Source organism: Eulemur rufifrons, chromosome 7 (assembly GCF_041146395.1).
Source record: "Eulemur rufifrons isolate Redbay chromosome 7, OSU_ERuf_1, whole genome shotgun sequence".
NCBI lineage: Eukaryota > Metazoa > Chordata > Mammalia > Primates > Lemuridae > Eulemur > Eulemur rufifrons.
In genome coordinates, this window is record NC_090989.1 from 89,785,329 (window position 1) to 89,807,019 (window position 21,691).

The window sequence follows — 21,691 nt, forward strand, 5'->3', positions numbered from 1 at the left end:
CACCCTGCATTAAAATACAAATCTTTCAAGTTTTTCAAAAGGAAGAAAGTGAACACAAAGAACAGAAGCAATTATTGAAGGCCACCACTTCATCAGCTGTGCCTGCACTGAGAACATCATGCTCAGTGGCTAACCGCATTGCTGAAGCTAAGAAGCCTTTTCCTATCTGTGAAGAGTTGATCCTGCCTGCTGCTAAGGACATTTGCCATGAACTCTTAGGAGAGGCTACAGTTCAAAAGGTGACACGTGTTCCCCTTTCCACTAGTACCTTAACTAGATGAATTGATGAAATAGAGGATACTGAGGCACAATTGTTACAGAGGATTAACAAGTCACTGTGGTACACAATCCAGGTTGGCGAGTCTACCAATGTTGACAACGAGGCAACAATGCTTGCTTTTGTGCGATATACGTATGTCTGGCCAGCCAGGACTGGCCTCCTTCACTTCTATCTTTGAATTTTCAAATGAGATCTTTTCCTACCAGACATAGGACAGGTTTTAGAGACCTGTTGAGTTATAGTAAGCGCTGTCCATGTTTGCCTAAGACTCTTTCTTAGTTAGCATTTCCCTCATAGCCACCTAGCTTTTCCATAGCACCTGTGGGAGAGAACCCAGCTAAGTGTTACCCCTCAGCATATTCCATTCTCAGGAAGCTCAAGACCTGGGAAGAGGCCAGGGATGAACGTGGGGTTATGTAGCTTATTTCCCTCACTCACATCAGGCACTCCTTGATCACAGGGTCCCTCCCGCCTCACTTGTCTTTACATTTTCGTCCATTGCATCTCACACATCGTGGACGCTCAGTAAATATTTGTGTTCGTGGTCATAAATGAACATGTGCCGAAGAGTTACTGGTCTGAGAGTCCTTTCGTTTTACAGCCTGGTTGTAACAGAGATATTTCTACATCAGGCAATACGGACTTTTCATCCAACTCTGATGACAGTGTGCAAAGCTTAAATCTCAGTATTTTACGTGAAAAATAAAATCTATATGAATTCTTTTGCCCTGGGTACTGATGTGCAATGACTTGTGTTATTAAATGTCAGAATGAAATAGAACTAGTTTTCTTTTAAAAAGGTGAGAAATATAATTCTAGCACCTCAGGTATCTTTCAGAACAGGTGTATTAATCATTTTCCTTTCAAGACATGTATGTCAGGATACTTCATGTAAAGTCGTGGCCAAAATCTCATATCTCAAAGAGGTAATATAATATACAGTTTGCTTGGAATATTATCTACAGAGAAAATGTAGAAAGGTTATGCTGTCATAAAAATATTTCTAAATCTGCATGTTGAGATATGTGAAATATCCTAATTTTCTTTAGGAAATATTTAGAGTTGCTTATTTTACATGATATTTTGTCTTTATCTCTATTTATTACAGGTAAGAATCAATTTCTTTCTCTGAATAAGCATTCCCAAACTAATCTCCCTTGAATCTCTCCTCAGTTATCCAAGTTAATAAAATTGAATGAGAGAAATGTTGACATTTATTCACTATGGTGTTTCTTTTCCTTTCTTGTTTGTTCAATTAAGTGCTTTATTCCATTTTAATTTACAAGCTAGGAATCCTTTAAATGTTGAACAGGAACATGAATTAAAAGATTGTTTGGGCTGGGCATGGTGGCTCATGCCTGTAATCCTGGCACTTTGGGAGGCTGAGGCAGGAGGATTGCTTGAGGCCGGGAGTTCAAAATCAGCTTGAGCAAGAGTGAGACGCTGTCTCTATGAAAAATAGAAAAATTAGTCAGGCGGGTGTCACACGCTTGTAGTCCAAGCTATTTGGGAGGCTGAGGCAGGAGGATTGCTTGAGCCCAGGAGTTTGAGGTTGCAGTGAACTATTATGATGCCACTGCACTCTAGCCTGGATGACAGAGCAAGACCGTGTCTTAAAAAAAAAGAAAAAAAAAAAAAGATTGTTTGGGATAACTGAGGCTCATCCAGAGCTAGTTGAATTGCTTCTATCTGCTGTACCTAAGCCTAGATTCAAATTGGGTAGCAGGGTTTTATTTGACCAAAATAAAAAGCCTTTGTAACCCTTTTCTTCTTTCCTAGTCCCTCTGCTTTTACTCTATCAAAAGCTAACATGTCGCTGAAAAACGAGCCAAGGGTAAATACCTCTACACTGCAGAAAATTGCTGCTGACATGAGTAATCTGATAGAAAATCTGGACACACGGGAACTCCACTTTGAGGGACAGGAGGTGGAATACGATGTGTCTCCCGGCGATCCCAAGACACAGGAAGGTAAAGACTGATGATCTGAGGAGGAAGAAAACAGTTCATTGGGGTTGGCTGGCAGAGCACAAATTTGAAATAACCAGCAAATGATTGGTATTCCTTGCAGGTATCATAATCCTGGGGTGAGAGAGTTTTATAAGAGGCTTACTTGTTTTAACACATTATGATTCTTAAAAGAATGCCTCTAAAAGGCAAGTTATGCTAATATTACATATTGCAATAACTTTATTTACTTATTTTTTAGTGTATATCCCTTTTTCTGCTATTTATAACACTCAAGGATTTAAGGAGCCTAATATACAGACGTATCTCTCTGGCTGTCCAATAAAAGCACAAGTTCTGGAAGTGGAACGCTTCACATCTACAACAAGGGTCAGCGTTTATGGACTCCCTTTTTATTTGTCAATATATGTGGATTAGTACATTGCCTCCATTTTCCTTCTTCCTAGCTATGACCATATTTTTAGGCTTTTGTTTGTTTTTCTATCCCTTCTAAGTCCTTATCACCTCCCGAGTTTTGCTTCCTTCCCATTTTACCTTTATTCTCATACTCCTCTTCTTCCATTCTGGACAATACTCTTCCTTTTTAAAAGACATTTAAGGCAACTTATCAGTTTAATAAGTTGCAAAGTGCCTCTCCTAATCCTCTTCTCTCCCCAATTTTCTGTTTCATTTGGATTCTTGAGGCATGTTCATTCCACCTAGAATGGCAGGTAGGGTCACAAGGAAAAGTTTAGCATTGCTAATGCTTGTTTAGCAAGAAAATGTTAGTGTTACCTGGCTCTTAAAAGAAAAAAAAAAAAAAGCCAGGATGCTGAATTGGCCAGTGCCGTTACCCAAAAGTACTGCTGAGAGCATTCTGCTGGCACACCCTGCCTCTGTGACTTGTTCCTAGAACGCCAGCCTTTAGTCCTCATTCAAATGTTCTTTTCATCGGACACCGAAAAGGCACTGGAGTAGAATGTCTTCAACAGGCACAGCTATGCCCTTTGAAATGGACTGGAGCCAGAGAAGCTATTGGGTAGTTACGTTTGCTCAGTTCCTGCCTGGATTTCGTACTTGTCAAGTCTGGAGGCGGGAATGTTGCTGCAGGGTGGTGGCCTTTGTCCCTTCAGGTTAAGCTCTAACCCTGGTAGAGTAAGACCACTATTGGCTGCTGCCTCAGCCAGTAATAATAATAACCTCCTGTCAGGGGCAGGCTTTGCCTTCCCGTCCTCCGTGCCATTTGGAGGGTGGCTTGTGCTGCCCTGTTTTCCTGACAGTTTTGCCGGATACTCTGTCCTGACCTACCTGTACGTGCACTGACTCCCAATCACTCCCACCGTGGTGTCTGGCCTTTGCCTTAGGCTTTTCTTATGAGTTGTGTCATGTCTCCCCGATACACCACTGAGCACAACCCAGCCCGAAAGCTCTCTCAGATCACCTTTGTCTTCTTACTTTGCCTACCAACTTTTAGACTGAGAGGCAGTAACATTTGGGGTTAAATGCACAGACTAGAGCAAGACTGCATGGTTTAATTCCTGTCTTTGCTTTGTGATCTCGGGAAAGTTATTCAATCTCTCTGTTTCTCAGTTTCCTCATCCAAATAATGGATAAAGTAGTGCTTATCTTATAGGTTTGTTATGAGGATTTAATAATAATAATATATAGTATTATATTATACAAGTATGCCATATATACTCATTACTACAGCATGTCTCCCCACCTACCCTTCCTGAACACAGTGGTGCCTCAGTGTAGGGGGGCAAGACTGGACCTTGAAGTGTGTTTCAGAAGTGGAAGGGGAGGAGGCATGTCATGCCATTTGTGAAGGACAAAAGGCCCAATATAGTGTTCTTGGCGTCCATTACCTCCTGCTTCTCTGTCACCCCCACCAATTGCCTGTCCACTCCTGGTATTTGTGGACTAGAGCCCTGAAGGCTAATTAGGGTCTTCGCTCATTGTCTCCTTTACCTGGCTTCTGGTTTCAGGGGTGTGTGTGTGTATTAGAAGGATAGGATTTGTAGTAGTTTGTCTTTGATGTGATTCAAAGTTTGTCTTATGTAATTTATCAGGCGAACATTTAAGAGAATATTATTTATGTAATCAGTTGTTTTTGAAAAAAATTGCTTAAGTACCTACATAAAATAAGTAAGCTAGACTTAAGTATACTTCCATGTTACTTATTAATTAACTGTTGTTCATTGAGAGCTTTGGAATTTTTGTTGTTATCTAAAATACCAACGATTTTTATTTATCACTGTAGGTACCGAGTGTCAATCTTTATACTATTGAATTAACACATGGGGAATTTAAATGGCAAGTTAAGAGGAAATTCAAGCACTTTGAAGAATTTCACAGAGAGCTGCTTAAGTACAAAGCCTTTATCCGAATCCCCATTCCCACCAGAAGGTAACCGTTTCAGAATTAATTATAAAGTTATCCTGGTATACAAGTTGAATGGAAAGTGTATTTCACTCATATTATAGTCTAACTAGTCCATTTTTGGTAGATATTTTTAATTAAATAAGCTCTTTTAAAAATAAGCCATATCATGAAAGATATAACAAGAATCATAGTCCAAGAATAATCTAATAAATGTTTGCATTGTGTGTGTGTGTTTTAGACACACATTTAGAAGACAAAATGTTAAAGGGGAGGAGCCCCGAGAGATGCCCAGTTTGCCCCGTTCATCTGAAAACCAGATTAGAGAAGAACAATTCTTTGGTAGAAGGGTAAGTCCTTTCACTGTTCCGTTGTTTTTTTTTTTTTTTTTTTCGCTGTTTCTTTTTTTTTTTTTTTTTTTTTTTAATTTTTTGTTTGTTTTTCAGCTCATCAAGGGGGTACAAAAGATCAGGCTATATACATTGCCCATGCCTCCCCATCCCCCCGAGTCTGAGCTTTAGTTGTGTCCATTTCCTAGACAGTGCACATCACTCTCATCATGTAGGTGTGCACTCCTCCCCTCCCCCCACCCCATCCCCCCCCAGAGAGAACTTCAAACGTGTCCATTCCCCAGGCAGTGCGCATCGCACTCATCAAGTAGGTATACACCCATCCCTTCCACCCAGCCCCGACCTCTGTCCAATACCCAATTGGTGTGAATCCCAAATGTGCTCTCAGGGAAACCAGTTTGCTGGTGAGTACATGTAGTGCTTGTTTTTCCATTCTTGGGATACTTCACTTAATAGAATGGGTTCCAGCTTACTCCAGGAGAACCAAAGAGATGCCATATCGCCATCATTTCTGATAGCTGAGTAATATTCCATGGTATACATATACCACATTTTGCTAATCCATTCATGAATCGATGGGCATTTGGGTTGTTTCCATATCTTTGCGATTGTGAATTGTGCTGCTATAAACATTCGGGTGCAGGTGTCTTTTTTATAGAATGACTTTTGTTCTTCTGGGTAGATGCCCAGTAATGGGATTGCTGGATCGAATGGTAGGTCTACTTGAATCTGTTTAAGGTATCTCCACATTGCTTTCCACAGGGGCTGCACTAGTTTACAGTCCCACCAGCAGTGTATGAGAGTACCTGTCTCTCCACACCCACGCCAACTAAAACAGGACACACAGCTCTCACCCCTCACAAAAATCAAATCACGGTGGTTAACAGACTTAAACCTTAGGTCAGAAACTATTAGAATTCTAGAAGAAAACGTAGGAAAGACTCTTACAGACATTGGCCTAGGCAAAGAATTTATGAAGAAGACCCCTAAGGCAATCACAGCAGCAACAAAAATAAATAAATGGGACCTGATCAAATTAAAAAGCTTCTGCACAGCCAAAGAAACAGTCACAAGAGTAAATAGACAACCTACAGAATGGGAAAAAATTTTCGCATACTACACATCAGATAAAGGACTGATAACAAGAATCTATTTAGAACTCAGGAAAATCAGTAAGAAAAAATCGAACAACCCTATCAAAAAGTGGGCAAAGGACATGAATAGAAATTTTTCAAAAGAAGATATAAAAATGGCTAACAAACATATGAAAAAGTGTTCAACATCTCTAATCATCAGGGAAATGCAAATCAAAACCACAATGAGATATCACTTAACTCCAGTGAGAACGGCCTTTATCAAAAAGTCCCAAAACTATACATGTTGGCGTGGGTGTGTTCCGTTGTTTTGAACATAATTTTGCAGCACTGTATGCAGCGTTGTAGAAACACATCATCCACCGAGGGGTGGAGTCGGTCTGGCTGCAACTTCTCTCACTCGCTGGTCAATCACCCAGCCTGGTTTAGTTTTTCTGGAACTACTTAGACATCCCCTTCCTCCCTAAGCCATGGAGAGACTGCATTTGTCTAGAAGAGGAAGAGTGTTGTTAGAGCTTAGGTTATGAAGAAGCCGCCCGCCTTGCAGGAACCTCCCCAGGCTGGTTGTGAGTCAAAGATTGAACTCATCGTTGTGAGTTTTGAGATCTACCTTTTAAAATCATATATTTCCATACATTTGCTTCAGTATTGGTAGTAACTCATCGTAAATATATGTAAAACCTCATTCCTAAACTGTGGGTGGGGCGGTTTGGGTCTGAGAAGGGCAGGATGGAGTACGGCCATACGCAGCTCCAGGACAGAAGGTACAGGAGGAGGGACACTTTGCCCGCTCTGCTTCAGTGACTGGCCCTGCCCCGGGTGGAAGATTTTCTCTTTTTCACTAGAAAATTTACAAGTAATCTGGTAATTTCTGTCAGCTCTGTTTTATAATCTGAAACTTCCATGTTTCAGACAGGATGTTGGATTTCTCCTTTGTAGTTGTCATCTTGTTTAAAATCTTTTCAGGAGTTTGGACCAAATATTTTCCAAGTTACCTAGACATATAAAATGATACAGTTTTGGGTTACTGTGTGCACATATGTGAGTTCAACTGAAAATGACTATGGCTGTTAACACTTAGAGATTCAGCAAAAAGATGCTGGATTTTGTGTCATGGTCAATATGATTGACATATGTTGCTCTACAGTCCCAAGCCTCATTTCTCCCCTCCAAACACACACACACACACACACACACACACACACTTTTACATATATAAAATTCAGTGCATTTTACTAGAAAATTTTTTTTTAACCTCTCCCCTTTTTTTCCTGCAAAGCTGTTTATAGTGTATCCTCCAGTAAATTTAATGTTAGAGTAGAAAAAAATACAAGTTTTTGATAAAATCAACAAATGGCTTAAAACTACCTACTTTGGGCAAGTCCTGTTCTAATAGCTATGGAGGATTAAAAGAATATGTAGTTCAGGGCTGGTCAGCAGTTCACAGAAGACCTAAGCATGTAGAAAGTTAAATAGCAAGAAGAGATTTAAATGATAGTTCAAGAGAACTATGGAAATCACACCTTAAGGTATTCAGGATTCCTTTTCCAGTGATTATATTAATCAATAATTGAATAACTTACAGAAGTTAAGATGAAATGATGATCTCATTATTGTCACTGCTGTTTTGTTTTTTAATGAATATGAGCCTGTTAACCATTACCTAAAATATTTGCATTACAGAAACAACTGGAAGATTACTTGACAAAGATACTAAAAATGCCCATGTACAGAAACTATCATGCCACAGTAAGTACTAGTGAGTGATTTAACTTTGAAGTAATTTGTAATGTAGTAAATTGACAGCTAAATTTTGGATGTTTTTTTTAACATAAGTGCTTGTATCCACCTCTACACTATTCCTTGAATTAAAATAAATTAAATGAATACAAAATTGATTTGACGGTAAAGATTCAGTCTACGGTGATATAATGCTATTTTAAAAATTTTGAATAGAACTTAATATGTCTGTAACAGTAGATTTAAATCAACTTGATATGCTACCATACGCCAGATTATCTAGAAATCAACCTCTTCTCTCTTCAGCCTTCTAGAATAATCCCCAAAAGCATTTCTAGCTCCAAAGAACAAATGTTGAGCAGTAAGTGATGAAAACAGTTGGGCAGAGTTGAATGCCCAGAGATTATGTGGCACAGGGCGGTCGCCATCTGATTGGCCTGTGATGCCTGTCAAAGGCCTGTCTTTTTTTTTTCTTTTTTCTCTTCTTTTTTCTTTTTCTTTTTCTTTTTTTTTTTTTTTTTCCGAGACAGGGTCTTCCTCTGTTGCCTGGGGCTAGAGTGCAGAAGCATCATCACAGCTCACTGCAACCTCAAATTCCTGGGCTCCAGCCATCCTCCTAAGGCCTGTCTTTTCATGTGAAAGTGAGAAGCATGGGAAAAGCTGGGGAAAGGAAAAACTTTTGAGAAATCTGAGAAGAGAGAAAAGAGGTGGTGGGGCTTAGAAGAGCCACAGAGATTAAGCTTGGGAGGCACACAGCGGGCAAGCAGGCGGGAGCGGACTTTGCAGTGTCAGCAAACAGTGAGCTCTGCCCTCTTAGAGGCCCTTGAATGGGGGCGGGGAGATGTTTTTAAACGGTTAGTCTTCAATTATCCAGAGGTCTGTATAACTGAGAATATACTAGATTATTATATTTATGTCTGCATATATATAACTTGTGTTGCCGTGGGGGTTATATGTGTGCATACAATGTATGTGCAGAACTCAAGAGTTGCTGCAGTTGTGATTTGGCCTCTAATGTAGAGAATGGCACCACATGAACACATAAACAGAAAGAGGGAAGACCTCAGTGTATTTTGGAGAGAAAGGGAGGGTGCCCTGGCTCTGCAGAGTTTCTGGAGCAGGAGCTGCCCTCCTGCAGCGTGTTATTTGGAGGCTGGTTCCCTTCATACACAGCTGACCTGGGTCCAGCCACCGCCTGTCTTCTGCAGCAGCTCGGCCGGAACGTTCGAGGGACTTGGAGGAGCTTCTGTGGCTTCGTGATCCTAGAAAAGAGTTTTCTCAGAAAAATAGGAATTTGAGTTCAACCAGAGGATCTCAAGAGAAGGATGATAGGAGGGGTTTCTACCCTTCTATTAATAGGACACGGGAACTCGCAGGGAACTCGTATTGTATCGTTGAAATAATATAATGAATAAGGATTCTACTGCTATTGTTTCTAAAAATGCTGCCTCCTGTTGTGTTCTCTGAAATCCGACCTGCTGTTTTCTTTAATAGGGAATTATTTAAATGTGTTCTAGTGCCCATATGCAATAATTTTCCTTTTCTTTTACTTTTCTGCCTTCCTGTGACTTTACTTTTACTTTTTCTTTTGGCTTTAGAACAATACTTGGTGAGTTCACTCTTCTCTTTCCATGTATGTTACTACATTTTGGATTCTAATGTTGACTAAAGAATGTTTACACTGTTAAAATGTTCATTTTAATAACTTTTCCAGTCATAAAAATCTTTTCAGAGTGAAGCCATATTGTATTTAGAAATCCCTGAGTCCCTTGCAGACGTTTCCTTTGGACAGGAAAGCCTCTCTGGCAACTGGCTGAATAGATTTTCCTCCTCATTTTCGATGCCTACCGAGATTATTCTCTCCAGAGCTGAAGTCTCCAAATGATTCAAGCATAGGATACAATTTGACACATACTATTTCTCTAACATTATTTTTCTTTCACACTAAATGTAACCTGACCTCATATTTGTGTAATTAGATTGGCATCTATGTATTTTCTTCAATAATTGTGAGAACTTTTAAAAATCCCATCTGCAAAAAGCACATTAAAAAGTTATTTTTACATATACACATATAATACATTTATACTTTATAAGTATGAAACAAACCTATTTTAAATTCATTCAGGTCCTTAAACAGATAGAATCATTGATCACAGGTCAAGGGCCTGTATAGATATGTCCTTAATCTCTCTGGGACCATCCAAATCTGTATTTGGAATATGTACTTTTACCAAATAGCTCAGGTGATTTTCATCATCAGGAGAGTTCGAGAATTAAACTAAAATGTTATCGTCAGCTTAGAAATGTCTTGGTAAAGTTGCACCACTTTAAGAAGTAGAGATAGATTTATTATTACAATATTTGTATAATAGGATTTTCTCAAAAGGAATTGGGTTTAGACTTCAAAGCACTATTTTTTTTAAATGGCTTTTAAAAGCCATTGTTCCTCTCACTTTCATATGGTCATTGGTTTGTACCCAGACAACTACCTTTTTTTCCAGGATTATGAGGACTTCCTTTGTTTTTAATTCCTTTTATTCCTTCTCGTGAGAGTATCCAGGTGTTTTAGTGTATTGAGCATCAGTTTCCTCAGTGATTATTGGTAATTCGTTCAGTTTTCTTTGCTCATTTGTAAAATTGGGACAAATGTATTTCACCTTTTCTCTAAGCATAAATATATATAAAAAAATACAGCAATATCTGAGTTGTACGATATCATAAAAAAATCTCAGACAGGAATTCCTTTTGTGTTCTGAAATTGTGTTAGTGGTGGCTACAGTGAAGAGCCCACTAGCTGGGCATTTTAATTAGTAACTGGAAAATGTTTATCTTTCAGGGAATTAAAAGGAAGAGGAATAAGGAATAGAAAATATACTTTTTTCTTACTTAAGATTAAAATCTAGAAATGGAACAAAATGCACAATTTCCAAGAGCAGGGCCTTAAACTGATAGGATCATATCCCTACCTTGAAGTAAATAATTTAGCTCCCTCCTATGACTCAGATTCCTAATTTCCAAAATGGTGATTAGCTTGAAATCTTAATACAACATCCCACAGATCAATAACACTGGGTTAACCTCACTCTTGTTTTGTAGGATGAGTAACTTTAACGGAGGAAAGAGTAGGTAAAGAACAAAGATGCACACAGTGTTTCCATTCCCGCAGAGAAAAGCTGTAGGGAGTAACCTTGGGCCTTTGTCCAGCCTCCCAGTTTCCCCCATAGATTAGATACCTTCTTCTTTCCCTGCCTTTCCTGGAATAGCAGAGTCCACCTTCCACCCTCACTACAAGGGAATTGCCCAACCCTATACTATTGTCTTCCTCATTGGAAGATAATTTGGATAATTTCCAACTTGGGCACTCACTTGAATTTTAGCTACCTGAGAAGTAAAAGGAGGCTTTGAAAGTCACTGTCCCTTTATAATACAAAGATGAGTGGAAGGGCAGTGTGTACAGGATTGCCAAGTAATTGCTAGGGTTTGGTGTCACTGCCAGAGTTTGTTGCTTTTCTCTTGGTATGGAAACTTTTTTGCTTCTCCGTTTCTCTTAACTTTTTTAGCATCCAATTCGTAAGTCACATTATAATTTTTTACTTGAGACCACTTTCCACCTAGTGCCAAGAACATTATTAAATTGCATTTTCCACAAATTCTTTGCCGAAAAACAAAGACAAAAAGGTATTGATTAGCACATTACTCAAGACATAAATGGAAAAGCCCTATGAAATACTCTTAGTCTAAATTTGATCTTTAAATTCTCATTCCTGAGAATCACCTCCCCAAATGGAGAATGGAACTCTTATCACTGAGAAGTTTGGACAACACTATCTTTGTTAAATTTCAGACTTTTAAATTGGTTTTTCCTCTCAGTTATCTTTGACACATTTACTTTCAATTTGATGAATCTGTTTTAGAACAATGTTTATTGCCAGAGATTTTTTTTTCTATAATAGGGCTATTTTCTTCTTGAAATCTCTCTTTAGTCAAACTTTACTAAGACATTAGGATAAATTAAATTTCATAGTAATGTACAATTTTTAATTTTCTATATTACTAGTGTATGATTTTTTATGTAGATGAAATTCTTTACACTTAGCAATTTTGTTATGATATTCTAAAGTTAAAATTTCTGAATGATTTCAGAGACTATTTCTGTTGTTAACTATTTGATGATAAGAGCTAATGTGAATAAGAAAATACCCAGATATTAAATAAGTGGTTTTCTTGATTTTTGTTTTCATTTCCTATTCTCCCCAATTGTTCTGTGACTTTGCATAAATTATTTACACCTCTGTAGTAGTTTCTCCAAATGTTAACTAGGATTGACATTATCTGTCTGCTCCCTAGAGATAAAATGAGAAGCTATGGTTTAACATTTTAAAACATTTTGGACTCTATGGGTGACAGTCTGAGCATCATTTCTAATAAATCATGGGTTACTACATCTTCTGATTAGAAAGGATTTTAACAAATTAGATAAAAAATGCATGGTACTGAATGAATCATCATGTTTTATATAAGAAATGAAATTTAAAGATCCTGACTTTTAAAATCCTTATTTTAAAAAATGCCTTGTGAAATTATGTTTGATTTAGGAATTTTAAATATATTTAAGTCCTTTTGAATTTTAAAAACTTACTTTCTGCAAGTAACCTTAAGGAAAGAAATGCAAGCATTTCATTGACTCTCCCAAGGACTGACAGCTCTGAGGTATTTGTAATGTTTTTACAAGTTTAATATAATATTAGATATAGCCAATCAAATATAAAACTTTGAAGGAAAACTTTCGTTTTGTTAATACCATTTACAAGCCTGGATCAAATGTCCCTTCCTTTGTGACATCATATCAGTTAGGAGATGGTCACTGTCCCGTTACTCTATCACTCTATAATTACTTTCACATGTAACTGGTGTGGTTCCCCCACATACCTTTGTTGAGGCGGAGTGTTTTCCAAGTTCAGTCTCCCCTCTGTCTGCTTCCTGAGGCTGGGAGAATATCTTTTTTGTCTTTGTGTTTCTATCAAGGCTGTTACTGACATAGGGTAGGGACCATCGGAAGATCCGAACTTACTTAGGGCTGCTCTAAAAAAAATCTGTATATTGGGAACAATATGGTGTTTAACTCTAGTTGTTTCAAGGATTGTTGAGGTAAATCCCCTGCATATGCTAAGCATTACATAATGTTGATTTTTTTTTTTTTTTTTTACCTCCATGCCCTCACTAGTTAGAATATTCAAGGAATTTAATCTGAGTAAGATAAATGTTAAATATCTTTTCGGCTTTGCAGCTTAGCTTTGAGGTACTGACTTTGGTCTAACTTCAGATTGAATCTATCCCTTGTTAGTTATGTCATTTTGGATAATTTACTTAACTTCTCTAAACCAGGGATTGGCAAATTAGGGCCCATGGACCAGATCTAGCCCATTACCTGTTTTTGTATGTTCTGTAAGCTAAGAATAGTTTGTATATTTTTAAGTGGTTGAAAAATCAAAGTAAGAATAATATTTTCTCATACATGAAAATTAGGATATATTCATATTTTCTATCTATAAATACGGTTTCGTTGGAGCTCAGCCACACTCATGGCTGCTTTCATGCTATAATGAAAGGGTTGAGTAGTTGCAACAGAGACTGTATGGCCTACAAAAGCCCAAAATATTTGCAGTCTAACCCTTTGCAGGAAAAAATTTGCCTACTCCTGCTCTAAACCTCAGTTTCCTCTTCTGTACAATAAGTAAAATAGCACGTGCTTCAAAGGGGTTTGTGATAATGCATGAAAAATGCTTAGCACAGTGCCAATACATAATAAGCACTCACTAAATATAGCCATAGCTGTTGTTATTATAAGATTTATAGTTTTTTATCTTCTAGTGATTTATACAGTGAAGGGGGGCCTAACATTCTCTTCATTTTCACTCATTAAAAAGAATTCTTTCAGTTAAACTTGTTCAAAGATCTCCCCAGTCTCTTTTCAACCTGCATTGCTGCTTAGTTTTCCATTACTCTCCTTCATCTTATTCACTGTAGCCCAACTGTACATCCTATCGCCTTCTTAGACCTTCTGTTCCATTCCTCCTTTCATCTCCATTTCCACATGCCCAAGTTCAGCCCATCTTCCAGAGCCTGCACCAATGTCACTCCCTCCTTGAATTCTTTTACTATTTGTGTGTACACTATGCCACACAACCCCCTCCCCTCACAACAAAAACAGACACAAAAGAATAGTGGGAATAAACTCTCTCTCTCCACGACATTCTTATCTCTATATCTTAGGGCAATATCACTTTCTTTGATGTCTTAATTATTTATATGCTTCTAATATGCACTCTTTCAGGGCAATACCGTTATTACTGGTAAGTGTAGTCTGTAGAGTATACCAAATAGTGTTGACACATAACAGTACCTAATAGATTTTTTTATGCATATATTTTATTTTTCTGCTGTCTCAAGTTGGATTTTTTTTCCTCTTTTCAGACAGAATTCCTTGATATAAGCCAGCTGTCTTTTATCCGTGATTTGGGACCAAAGGGCATGTAAGTTCCAAGAAACCTTTAAAGAGAAATGTGAAAAGCTGATCAGCATTAGCATGTGATTTGGTGGCATGCCATGGTGATGGGGCCTCCCTGGCTTTACTGCCGGCTTCTTTTCTCCCCGATAGAGTTAGAGCAACTGAGTGGGTCTGTTCATACAAAATAGAGCATCTTCTACAATGGTAGCAACTACTTCACTGTCTTTCTTGTGGGCTTTCAGCACAGATTCCCTCTAACCCAATACCGGTAGCAAGTGTGGTATGTGGGAGAATGCATTAACAATTGAATATATAAAATCTCTCTTCTAATCGCTTACGAAAATTAATTGTTTGTCACTCATTTTGATGACTATTTAAAAATAATATGATATAAAATATATGTTGAGTAACCAGATGGAAAATACTTAATAATTATTTTCCTTCACAGTATTAGAGCTTGATAATATAAAGAGCTCAACTTTTACAATTTTGTTCTTTTTGTTCTTTAAGAGCATTGTTAGTAGTTATTTAAAAAAAATTTTTCTTTTGTTTAGCCATTGTTATTGCTTTTCCTTGTCACATCTTTCGAAATCAAGATTTTACGACCTTCAAGGCCAGTAGCTTTGTTCCACTTCCTTTGGCGTGGCTCAGTTGCTAGAACTCTATGTGAAGGGATGCAGCAATGCCCCGCCATGGACTCAACAGCAGCTCAACCATGCCCATGCAGACATGTGGAAGGGTATGGGGTCTTTTAGAGCCATGAGCCAGGATGCTTAAGGTCCTGCGTTGTGCACGACAGAATTATGCTGCCCCAAATGGCAAAAAAGCTATTTCTGACCAAGATGCTTTAAGATTAGTTGCTAGAGTACCCAGACTAATAGATATGACACTAAGTTAGCTGAGGGTGAAGGAGGAGATTGTGGGGAGAAAAGTCAAGCAAGAATGAGATGGTTTATTTAGTCACAAATTGTGAGGCTGTGCAAGCAAAGTGAGAGCTGGAAATTTGAAGATGATAAGTTAATTTGATGTCTCTTTCAGAGAAGGTATGATAATGAAAAGATCCGGAGGACACAGAATACCAGGTTTGAATTGCTGTGGCCAGGGAAGAGCCTGCTACAGGTGGTCAAAAAGGTAGGATTTAATGAGTTTGGGTGTTTGTTTGTTTTGATAAACTGGGTATTTGGGAGAGGTTTACATACCAGTTCTAAGTTATAAATCCTCTGAAATCCATGGTGAGCAAATTTTTAATTATATTTTAAAATCTAAGTTCCATTATTCATTTAAATATTCTATGTAAGACTGGACTTGTAGGTAGAGAGTACAGATTATTTACATAAAACCCAATGGACATAGAACTCAAAAGCTGGTCTGCCAAAAAAGATGTACAAATGGCCAATAAGCATATAAAAAGATGCTCAACATCAGTAGTCATTAGGAAAATGTAAATCAAATCCACAGTAAGATAGAATTTTACACCTACTAGGATGGCTATAATAAAAAAGATGGACAATAACAAATGTTGGACATTGGAACCTCAGATATTGCTGGGGAAATATAAAATGGTGTAGCCACTTTGGAAAACCGTCTGGCAGTTCTTTCAAATGTTAAACATGGAGTTACCATATGCCCCAGCAATTCTACTCCTAGGTACTCATCCAGGAGAATTGAAAAAAATATGTCCACACCAAAATTAGCAGCATTATTCATAATAGCCCCCCCCAAAAGTAAACAACTAAACAACTAAAATGGTCATAAATTGGTGAATGGATAAACAAAATGTGTTACTTCCATACAGTGGACTATTATTCATCCATAAAAAGGAATGAAGACTACTGATGGGTGGGGTTTCTTTTTGGAGTGATGTGAAAGTGTTCTGAAATTAGATGGTAGTGATGGTTGTACATCTCTGTGAATATGCTAAAAACCATTGGATTGTATACTTGTAAAAGTAAGTTTTATGGTATGTGAATTACATCTGAATAAAAATTTAAAATTTAAATTAAAAAGGGAATGAAGTACTGTTGTGTGCTACAACATGGATAACCTTTGAAAACATTATGATAACCAAGAAAAAAGTCAGGTACAAAAAGCCACATATTATATGATTCCATTTATATTAAATGTCCAGAATAGACAAATCTGTAGAACAGAAGTAGATAAGTGGTTTCCAGGGGCTAAGAGGAGGTTTCTTTTTGTTAATTTAATTCTGCTAATGGGCATGGGATTTCTTTTTGGGGTGATGAAAATATTCTGGAATTAGATAGTGGTAATGGTTATACAACTTCATGAATATACTAAAAACCAGTGAACACACTTAAAAAAAACTAAAAAACAGCTAAAATTGGGCAGACTTAGGGATAATTTTAGAGTTACATTTGTGAAAAATGTATATCATGGTAAGTGTGATATAGACAGGAAACTTTATTTTATAACTTATGTCTTAACCAACTGTAGCCTCCTTAACGAGTAATATTCTCATCTGATCCTTATGTATGTCCTCCAAGTCTTGTACATAATAGACAATAACTATTTGTTACAATAATAATGTACTGGGATTTGGAAAAACTATTAAAACACTATTAACAAATAAGATATAAATACTTTATATCTATATATAATATTTCCCCCAACTTGAAGATAAGTGAATTTATGTGTAAAAATGGAATTGAGCTATGTATATATTAAAAAATATATAAAATTAATAGTGGGATCTACCGTTAAACATACTGATGTAAAATATGCTACCATTCCATGTCTAGAGAGCTTGAAAAGAAATATGTTACCAACAAAAATACCATTAAGTTGGGCTTTTACTGTGTGGACTTTGAAAGGATAGAAGAAATTACAAGGAAAAGATCAGAAGATTAAGCTCAAGAAAATGAAAATTTTTGTTACAAAAAACAATTTTACTAAAATAAAAAGGGAAATGATATACTAGAAGAAGTATTCGCTTTCAAATAAACTTCTCTAACTTGTATAAACTCTGGGTATAAGGAACATCACAGGAAATCCAGAGTCCCACTTGAGGCATCTTCTCACCACAAATTGTACAGAGCCAGAGAATACCCAGACCAAATGCCAAGCAGGGAGAGAATGGAATATAAGCCAACCTGCTCCTGCCCCTGGTTCTTGCCCCATACGGTGCCTGTCTTGAGGCTGGTCATCCTAGCCCACTGGGCCCTGGCGCAGGTTCCTTCTGACCAGTGCTCCCCAGTCATTAACTGCCCAAGGTAGCTGCAATGTGCCAACCACAGCGTTTCCGACTTTAAGCACCTGTGGTTCTTTGACCAAAGACTCTCTGGGCTGCCAGAGCCCTCCTGCATGTGTGCAGAGCAGCCTGGAAGTGTCAACAACCCCAGGCCAGCAAGTCCTCAGCCAAGAGCTGACAGGAGCCCAGCTCCCTGAGTTGAGACGATTCTGCAGCATATTGGGCACTATCTCTCAGAGCTCCCCAGCTGGCTTATAGCCCCATTGCCTATAATAAAATGCATGAAAAAACTCCATTTGGGGCTCCCTTCCTTGCTTTTTATTCTTGTCTTTCTTCTGATCCCTACTGGTGCTTCTTGGCACCATCTCCCTATTAAGATTCTTCATAAACTACTTTATACACATACTTCCTTATCTGAGAGTTTATTCTGGGACAACCCAACCTAAGGCATCTACTCAAGGAATGGAAGCCTTGGTCTGGTTCATTCAGACATTTATTGTCTAATGTATGCCAGGTTGCATTCCAGGTACTGTAAAGACAGTCCCTGCCCTCATAGAATACTATTAGAGGCGAAATGCAGGCACTAAGCCGACAAGCAATGTAAGTGATTAAATTCAGGTAGCAATAAGAGCTTTGAAGAAAAAAATGGAATCATAAGGGATATGGGATTGGAGAGGGTGACTTAGCTCCAGAGGTCAAGGAAAGGCTCTCTGAGGAACTGACTTTAGAGTCTAACCTCTATAAGCAGAAGCAGTCAGGAAAGATGGGGGGAAATTTTTGTTACATAAAAGAAATATGCCTCCTCTTTTTTTAACTTTGGATTAAATCATGGTTCAACAGGATAATCTAAAAAGATATGATCCTCTCTGGAATGAAATGTGCCATCATTTTAAATTGTGTAAATCTTTCTGTGAAGATTAAAGCCTTGGTTGGTTCCATATGACAAGTATTTCCTGAATCACATTTGTGGAATTTAAAGTATCAGAAATCACATATAGACGATACCGTATAGCTGACAAAACTAGTTTAGAAAGTTTCTCACCATAGACAACTATTGTATTAATGTCTAAATAGGAGTTACTTTTAAAGGTGACACCTGTTCGTAACTCCATTTTTCTTCTTTTGTTCCCATAAACAACATCCTGATCATTTTTTAATTTATTCTATTTTGACAAATTGAGATAAGGGAAACAGGGTGATTAAACTTTCAATCAAGTCTCATGATGACCTTATCTCAGAGATGAGTAAAAAGAAGGAAAAAGAAAATAAGACACACAGAGGAAACATATCTTCCTAAATGGAAAACATCTGCTGAAACAGCACATTTATTGAGAAAATTCTCTGTACCTGGTAGTGGGCTAGATGTTAAGTTTCTCATCTCAAATAATGTTTTAAGAGAAAAAGGTATATAGATGTTAAGAAATAAATTTAGCATTTACTTTACTGAACTATGAGCTATACCAAGAATTAAAATTTTTAGGTAGTGGCAATGTCTAAATGGTTTCATTTACCCTCTGAGACTGATTGGTGCAACCATTATTTGGGTGGCATGGTGGCTTTGCCTGAAGACTTGCTCTGGGCTGCTAGATTATTTTAGGCACTGGGCAGATAGTGGTGGACATGACAGCCACGTTCCCTGTTCCCATGGATCTTACACTCTAGTGCAGGAGACAGACAATAAATAAGCAGACACGTAAATACTTCCAGATGTGCTACAAAGAAGCTAAAGCAGGACAACATGATGGAGTAAAGTTGGGGTGGGGAACAGTCGAGGATCTGGAAGAAAGAGTTTCTAAGCAGAAGACCAACAAATATAGAGCCCCAAAGAGCAAGCTTGGCAAGTCTGAAGAACAGTCAGACCAATATGGTGGGAGAGAACAGCAGGAGATGAGTCTAGGAAGGGGAGGGCTGGTTCAAGTGGGCCCATCTGCATTTTAATGCCATGGCAAGTAGTAGCACAAGCAGGAAGCATCTTGTTAGAACAGACCATAATCTCCCATGGTTTATAAAAAGGGTAGTCATAATAGCTCACATTTATTGAGGCCAGGCACTGTGCTAAGCAACGTGCATGAATCATCTCAGTTAATCCTTTACAAATCAATGGGACATTGCTGTCATGTCCTCATGTTATATGTCCCATATTATTCTCATGGTATAGATTTAGACATCAGGCTCAATTGCCCAAATACACACAAGCATGAGAGTGGCAGAGCTGGAATTGGAGCCCAGGGAGGCTGACGTGAGGGTGGGTGCTTGATCCCTGTGCAGCTGATGCTGACTCTCAGAACACTGTTGACAGATTCCTTTCTTGATGCTTATCTTCCTGTTAAAGAAAAAAAGAACTATTGACAAAAGAGAGAAAGGGAAGAAATCAGAGGAATTTTCATGAATGGCATAATTAAGAAGACCTTTAAGTAAAGGCCAGGGGTCAATTTACCCCTATAGCTAATGACTATTAAGAGGACAAATCCAAAACACTAATGAAAGAAATTGAAGAGAACACAAACAAGTGGAAAGACACCATATGCTTATGTATTAGAAGAATTTATGTTGTTAAAATGACCATACTATCCAAAGCAATCTACAATTCAATGCAATCCCTATCAAAATACCAATGACATTCTTCGGAGAAATAGGAAAAAAACCCTAAATTTGTGTGGAACCACAAAAGACCCTGAATAGCCAAAGCAATCCTGAGAAAAAATAACAAAGCTGGAGGCATCACACTACCTGATTTCAAAATATGCTACAAAGCTATAGTAAACAAAACAGCATAGTATTGGCATAAAAACAAACACATAGAACAATGGAACAGAATGTAGAACCCAGAATTAAATCCATGCATTTATAGCCAACTCATATTTGACAAAGGAGCCAAGAACATACATTGGGGAAAGGACATTCTTTTCAATATCTAGCTAGGAAAACTAGATATCCATTTGCAGAGAATAAAACTAGACCGCTGTCTGTCAACATATACATAAATCAACTCAAAATAGATTAAAGACTTAATAATAAGACCCAAAGCTATAAAACTGCTAGAAGAAACATAGGAGAAATGCTTCAGGACATTGGTCTAGGCAGGAATTTTATGGCTAAGGCTTCAAAAGTACAGGCAACAAAAACAAAAATAGAAAAATGGGACTATCTTAAACTAAAAAGCTTCTGAACAGCAAAGGAAACAATCAACAGAGTGAAGAGACAACCTGTAGAATAGCAGAAAATATTTGCAAATTATTCATCCAACATCCAGGGACTAATATCCAAAATATGCAAGGAACTCAAACAACATCAAAAAAACAAATAATCCCATTGAAAAGTGGGCAAAGGATCTGAATAGACATTTTTTGAAAAGAAGACATATAAATGGCCAACAGGTATATAAAAAAATGCTCAACATCACTAATCATCAGGGAAATTTAAATCAAAACCACAATGAGATATCATCTCACCCCAGTTGGAATGGCTATTATCAAAAAGACAAAAAATAACAAATGCTGGTTAGGATGCAGAGAAAAGGGAGGTCTTGTACACTGTTGATGGGAGTATAAACTAGTTCAGCCATTATAGAAAACGGTATGGAAGTTTCTCAGAAAAATAAAACTAGAACAATTACTTACATATCGTCCAGCAATCCCACTGCTGGGTATTTATTAAAAGGAAGGAAGTTGGTGTATCAAAGGGATACCTGCACCCCCCTGTTTATTGCAGCACTATTCACAATAACCAAGAGATGGAATCAACCTAAGTGTCCATCAACGGATGAATGTATAAAGAAATGTGATGTATATACCCAATGGAATATTATTCAGCCATAAAAAGAATGAGATCCTGACATTTGAAGCAACATGGGTGGGACTGGAGATCATTATGTTAAGTGAAAAGCCAAGCAGAGAAAGACAAATATCACATGATTTCATTCATTTGTAGATTTATCATAGATTTATTTTAAATCCTGAGTTCCCAGGCTATATTTACAATATTCAGGTGTTCCAACCTTACTAGAATACATAATATAGAAATACATAGAGTGCTTTACTTTGGCATGTGATATTACTTTATTTAGTTATCGATCAATTCATTTGATCGCTATACAATTGCAGGTAAATATGAATACATGGTGTTACATGCAGCATGATAAAGTTACCATTTGCATTCACTTTAAATGGATCCTATCTCT

General features: G+C 37.7%; 1 protein-coding gene across 2 annotated transcripts in view; it reads left to right on the forward strand.

The window, feature by feature from the left end:
* The window catches only part of PLD1 (phospholipase D1), a 192,328-nt gene that overhangs the window by 70,788 nt on the left and 99,849 nt on the right, over positions 1-21,691 (forward strand). For both annotated transcript variants that reach the window (XM_069472929.1, XM_069472930.1), the window contains exons 2-8: positions 2,060-2,250; positions 2,489-2,616; positions 4,490-4,635; positions 4,850-4,958; positions 7,736-7,801; positions 14,270-14,328; positions 15,342-15,434. In XM_069472929.1, the coding sequence (XP_069329030.1) occupies positions 2,091-2,250; positions 2,489-2,616; positions 4,490-4,635; positions 4,850-4,958; positions 7,736-7,801; positions 14,270-14,328; positions 15,342-15,434 (761 nt within the window). In that variant the 5' untranslated portion in view covers positions 2,060-2,090. The remainder of the gene's footprint in view (positions 1-2,059; positions 2,251-2,488; positions 2,617-4,489; positions 4,636-4,849; positions 4,959-7,735; positions 7,802-14,269; positions 14,329-15,341; positions 15,435-21,691) is intronic.